The sequence below is a fragment of the Amblyraja radiata genome, chromosome 3, assembly GCF_010909765.2.
Source record: "Amblyraja radiata isolate CabotCenter1 chromosome 3, sAmbRad1.1.pri, whole genome shotgun sequence".
Lineage (NCBI taxonomy): Eukaryota > Metazoa > Chordata > Chondrichthyes > Rajiformes > Rajidae > Amblyraja > Amblyraja radiata.
The window spans coordinates 62,282,365-62,288,738 of record NC_045958.1 but is presented as its reverse complement, the minus strand read 5'-3'; the positions used below and the strand labels follow the sequence as shown (position 1 = coordinate 62,288,738).

Genomic DNA, 6,374 nt, shown 5'->3' with positions numbered 1-6,374 from the left:
AGTGGATGTAGTGTACCTGGACTTTCAGAAAGCATTTGATAAGGTCCCACATAGGAGATTAGTGGGCAAAATTAGGGCACATGGTATTGGGGGTAGAGTGCTGACATGGATAGAGAAGTGGTTGGCAGACAGGAAACAAAGAGTAGGGATTAACAGGTCCCTTTCAGAATGGCAGGCAGTGACTAGTGGTGTGCCGCAAGGCTCGGTGCTGGGACCGCAGCTATTTACAATATACATCAATGATTTGGATGAAGGGATTCAAAGTAACATCAGCAAATTTGCAGAAAACTTGACTATTAAAAATAGCAAACAGGAGAATAAAATAATAATGGTTTACAAAAAGATTAAAATATTAATATTTTCTTAAACTATCAAGCTTTTACCATGTGTTGCACTTCCACAACACAAAAGGAGCCAGTTGAGAGAAGCATTGAGATAATACTCAATGCAACCCAGAACAAATTCTATTTAGAGTTGGACTGATCCTTCTGAAAGTTATGCAAGATGGTTCATCAAATGGATTTGATCCTGAACCAATGTTAGTTTGTAAGTTGAAAACCTACACCAGCAGTTGATCTTTTTGTAACCTGTGGGAAAGATTATAAAATCACACATTTCATCAAATTGGCATCACTGCAGTTTATTAAGTTACTTCAGTACCACATACATCACAATTTAGTACATCTTTACAAGTCGAACCTTACACAGGGCTGTACACTCCAAATTATGGAATTAATCAGAAACTGAAACAAAAGGAAAAATATCAAGATTCCAATTACAATAAAAACACCTATTTATACCAATCAAGTTTACAACTTTCCCATCCTTGTTGGTGTAGACATATTCACATTTCCAACATTATTTTCACTGAAATTACTACCAATACATTTACAAACTAAAATACATATGTACAGTCTCCATTTTTATACGTACAATTTCAAGCCACTGGAAAAGTAAATGGCATCTATATCTATATTAAATTACTCAACACCCATTTCAAGTGTTTGCCGGCAAAAAAACATTAGCACCTTGTATTGACAAAATGTGCATATTAAAAATACCATAATTACAAAGTAAAATACAAAACAGAAGGTCACTTGATTTATCAAGTACAATACATAATACATTCTGTAACATATACTGTAAATGGTAATCTAGGAAAGGAATAAAAGGAAAAAACAAATTAATCTAAAGGGGAAGCTGAAATAAGGGAAAATGCATTCAGAATGTAGTTAGTGTGGACAACTCTCTTACGATTAAGAATCAATTATTTTTTGCTTGAATCCTGGCATACTTTAAGTGACTCATATGTCAATTTATCAAAGGGAGCTGAATTATTAAGGCAACTGTCTATAGTTGTCTGTCAGTGTGATATGTTTGGAGCGAATCAAATCGAGAAAGCACCCACAATCCTTGCATGGAATCATCAGTCACATTTTTACATACTGTTCAGATACACATTAAAAGGCTACAAACACCTAATTTGGTTACAACCTAGGAAGACCGTGATGCATTTGATGGGAGGCTATCGTTCTTGTTAGTGTTAAAAACTACCAAAAAAACCCAAATTGGAAAAAAACTCTTGTTAATGAAATTAATTTTCATTCAAAAGATGACTTAGTTTCCAACTGTTCTTCCGTTGTCATTATTTCCCAGTTGGTACATGGTAAAACTATGAGGAGTAATGATCTGTGCCCATTGTTTTGTATATTACAGCATCTGTTGCCCACTCATTGCTATTGACTTGCAGGCAAGCAAACATATTGGTACATGTGCAATTTCGTTACGTCAAGACAAAAGAGAAATGCCAAAACAAGAGAACTTGCTCTAAGACTTGATTATCTATGCAAAATATAAAATTAATGGATATACAAATGCAGCATTAATCTGAATCGTTAAATATAAGAGTAAAATAATTGTGCAAACAAGGTCATCACATCAAAGCTATACTGCAGTCATTTTGCTATAAAGCACACCAAAAGGTAATTATTCATACTTTGGGAATTTAGACAGGCTCAAAAAATTAAAGTTTGCAACGCGCTGTTGACCACACTACAGGCAAGCTTTTCCATGTCTTTTTAAAAAGGCTCATGCGGACTCACTTCCAGAAAAAAAGGGCCACATCTAACAAGCCGGCAAAAGAATGAGTGCTGATAACTTGACAATAAATAAAACAGGATAAAAATTGAAATACAAAATGACATTGTGGCATTTGTAAATAAAGCTGTATTTATTTGCACGGGGCATGATTTGGAAGGATACAATTTACCTTTAGTTGTAAGTGTCAATCCATATTCACAAATTGAGTATTGAAGGCAGCCAGGAAGCTCAATGCAACGGGCAGAGGTATTGCTAGTTAGATGTAACAGCCAGTTTAATGCCAATTATAAAACAAATCCACGTAAAACTAGGTTAAATGGCAAGAACACTGCTGTGAAGTTTGCCATAAAATAAATTTGACTTCAATCACATAGCTTCATGTTTGCAGAATAGAATATATATTTTTGCAATAGTTTGCTGTAATAAGGTTGCAACTCCAAGTCACTTTTCCTAAGATAATTATTCCCGTGTAACATCAGGGCCTTGTGTGTGGTATATATTTACACTCAATGTCATTATTTAAGAAATTGAAGGTCAATCAATTCCACCAGCTCAGTGTACATCTAACTAATAAAACTGATTCATTGATGCTGCCAGGAAGTTGATTTTCAGGAACAATATAACCATATCATCACCATCCTTTGACAGTTCATGTAATTCAAGAATAGGTTAGATACACGTTTGCATTAAATATTAATTATGAATTATGAATAATTCTTAAATTTAACATTTTTCAAATGCATTTACATCAAGTCACATTACCCTCTCCCCCAATTAAGTCACCTTTGGATAGTCAAAATAATTCTTCTTCTTTATAAATAATTTTGATATTTCAGCGCTGCAGACCATCAATGATTCTGTTGTTCAGAAGATGCCACGTTTGTCCACCAGTAACAAAACCAAACAGAGGAATGTGATGTATTTTACAAATGCAATGAATTGTCTACAGGTTGTGATTAATTCAATTACATTTCATGACTCTGAATATTAAGGTAAAGCATTACAAAATGAAATATGCCATTTACAATATGACACTACTCCAAAGTGATTGAAACTATTTAAATGAACAGAACACACCCAGTCAAGGATACGATTAGCATCAGCATATCAGAGACCAGATAACAAGAAGCAAAATACACTAAACGCAGAGTGCAAAACACAAGAAAAACATGGTAACAAGTTTCAACTACCCCAATAACAGTAAATGTCAATTTTGCTGTACACTGCAAGTAGCACACAGTTCAAGGTGCATGTGAACATCAACTCTGACAGATATGAAACCGTCATGGATGGAAAATAAATATGAACTGTACTTTTACCTTCCTTCCCAAGTTGTGATATTCCTCCTTCTCCAAACAAAATCCAAGATTCTCATAGTGCAGTGGGATATTAAATCTAATAATGTACATTCACGGGTAAACAATCAGCCAGACTCAAGTAGCATATAAAATCATAGAATCTGCTACATAATGAGATAATCTGCACACTCACTTGTGTTAACTTTCAGTAAATTATTACATTCTAAATTACCTTTTAGTTTTCTTTAAAGCTACTGAATAAATTCCATTTTTTTTTCTGGGAAACTGTGAGATTATTCTTCAGTGATTACTTTATAGCCTCAGGTTAGAATGTGTATCAGTGCAGTTTTTGGACATCAGTATGGCTCAATTTTGAGATTAATCTTTTTAAAAATGATGGAATTCTATGTAAAACGTTACAGTTTAATGACAGGATTCCAGAGAAATCCTGATTTTGTAGTTGTGGGCTTTGCTATCTTAATAAAGGTGCCAGAACAAAATATAATATAGCTACTCACAACCATTCTCAATACCCAATCAAAGCTCACAGGATATCAGGATTAGCAAAGCTTTATAAAGTGAGCTACATTTTTTCCATTTAAATTTAAAAATCGATAATACTCCTCAACTGGGTTGAAGTAGAAAATATCAAGCCAATTTTTGCTCCAGCATCATTTCAAAGAGGATAATCAAGCAAAAAACAACAAAGTATTAGTCGTCAGCTGATTTCATTCTGTCCACACTGGACATGAGCAAGTGTTGCCACCTGTTGCTGAGTGACAAATCTTACCTATTTAATGGACATCGGCCATTAACCAGATTTGTTTTTAGCTATGGTCAAACGTGTATTTTTCATGTAAATCATATAGAATGTCAAAATTTTAATTCTGGTTATATAAAAGTGCAAAACTTCATTGTTTATCCAAAACATCCAATTTTTACAGCTTGGTAAAGCAAATGCCTACTTGGAAGTCTTACCCATGAAAATTACCTGTCTCAAGAATCCCACTATGTACTTTAACTGACATGCAAGTAAACAGTGTTATGCAACGCAGTGAGCCAAGAGTTCTTGCTTCACTGATTTGGCTGAAGCTGCCTTACCACTGATTTACAGAATATTTTTATTCATTGGCTTTCATGAAGCAACTTAATTTTCTTGTGAAACAGGCCACCTCTGTGGCTCTTTTGGCAGATGTTACAGTGACAAATTTGTTAGATACATTGGCCAGCTAAAATGTAACAACGGTGATAAAACTGATAACACAACTTCAATCGACTATGATTACAACTACTGCGATCAAGCAAAGAAGCCACGCAGAAGTACATTTTAAGCAGTTCTCCGATGCTTCCAATTAACAGCACTCCAAAGGTCCAATTATTTGACAAATAAGATGAGGGGGAAAAAACTTTGTAACTCAAAAATAAGTAACAATTTTTGAAAGGTTGGGACTCAATTATGGAGTTCGGTAGTAATGTAAAGTTAAGGTTCCTTCGAGGGAGAGGAGGAGAATTAGAAACTGAAACACCAGTATAATTTTAAAAATTCTCTCAAATAAATACTGTAACAGTCAGATGGAAAGGCATTCATCACAAGTTCACTTTGGTGCCAAGGTTTGACTTGTACTATGACTTCTGTTCACTTGATGTTATCTGCTTTGATGCACTTTCTGGCTTCAGGATCTGGTATGTGATGAGGTATTCTGGATATGCCTGGATAGGCAAAATAACAAGAACAGTACATAAGCAACTTAAAACCTGATATTTTGTTTAATTCAATCTACATTTTCCAAATATTTTAAAGTCTGCCAGATAAACATTGTTGAAGGACAAAATGTTAAGAATATATAAAACAAACTCTAGAAGCGCCATTTCCTCACTACCTGTTCAAGCCACTTAACTTTGTGATTAGTACATTACATCCAACACCTAAAGAATGGGTGAGCACCATATGTTACTGTGAGCATCTCTAGAGCTGACCAATGGAAGCATGCTCTTCATAGTAAATACCAGCAATCATACTAACAAGTTCTTAGTATTGACCAAGGAGAAATACTAAGAACTTGGTTAAATACTAATTAACCAAGGAGAAATGCTGGCCTGTATACATGGAAAATTCCTTGCTTTAAGATTGCTCTTTGGATGTTTTTAAGACCCACCTGCTTTCGTATACCAGCCCTCTTGAAATAAATGCTAGTATTGAGTTTGCTTTCAAACTGCCGCATAATTGCGAGTTACGTCAAATTATTTCACAAAATGGCTTGATGTCACATGGCTAGTTCATGGAATCAACAATAGCTGCATTGCAGTTTGATGGGTTGGGCAGAGATAATATGAATCTACTTTGTGAAATTAATAAGTGAAATTAAACACTAATTGGATTAGATCAAAATTGTTTAACCCCCACCCCCAAACTTCATAAACTGGGTTAAAGTCAAACAACTTCACAAATTAGTAAGCAGGAATATTAAAGAACCTATTGAAATGGGTTTGTTATGTTAAACATTCTTATGAGGTGGACTGAAGTCAGAAACTATTTCACAAATTGAAAGGAAATCAGATTCAATTATCATCCATAAATTATCACCAGAAAAGAGCAGAGATCACATTGTCATTTTCCGAGAGGTCATATTAAATCTAACAAGGTGGGTTAACATTAAATGAGTTAAGGCTAGGTCACAGGTTCTTACTATTTTATCGTAGGCAGATTTTGTTACACTACTTCAAAAGTTATATCACCTTGTGAGCTGTTATTAAAATCATAACATCTGATATAATTATATATTATCTCACAAGATGGACAGTGGTCACAATAAATCTCCATGAAATAAAATGCAGTTCCATTAGAAACACTCAAGATCAGGTCATAAAATGGATTCACCTTAAATTAGACTACTTCTTGAGTTGGGCAAAAAACATTAAATTAAATATGGTCATAATGAATTTAACAGGAAGAACTTTCAGCTTGCATGATGGTGC

The 6,374-nt window shown here is 34.4% G+C and overlaps 1 protein-coding gene across 2 annotated transcripts in view; it reads right to left on the bottom strand.

Annotated features, from left to right (window-relative positions):
* Positions 1–619: 619 nt before the first annotated feature.
* tnks (tankyrase) overlaps positions 620–6,374 on the bottom strand; it is a 93,825-nt gene continuing 88,070 nt past the window's right edge. For both annotated transcript variants that reach the window (XM_033017907.1, XM_033017908.1), the window contains one exon: positions 620–5,108. In XM_033017907.1, coding sequence (XP_032873798.1) covers positions 5,022–5,108 — 87 coding nt within the window. In that variant the 3' untranslated portion in view covers positions 620–5,021. The remainder of the gene's footprint in view (positions 5,109–6,374) is intronic.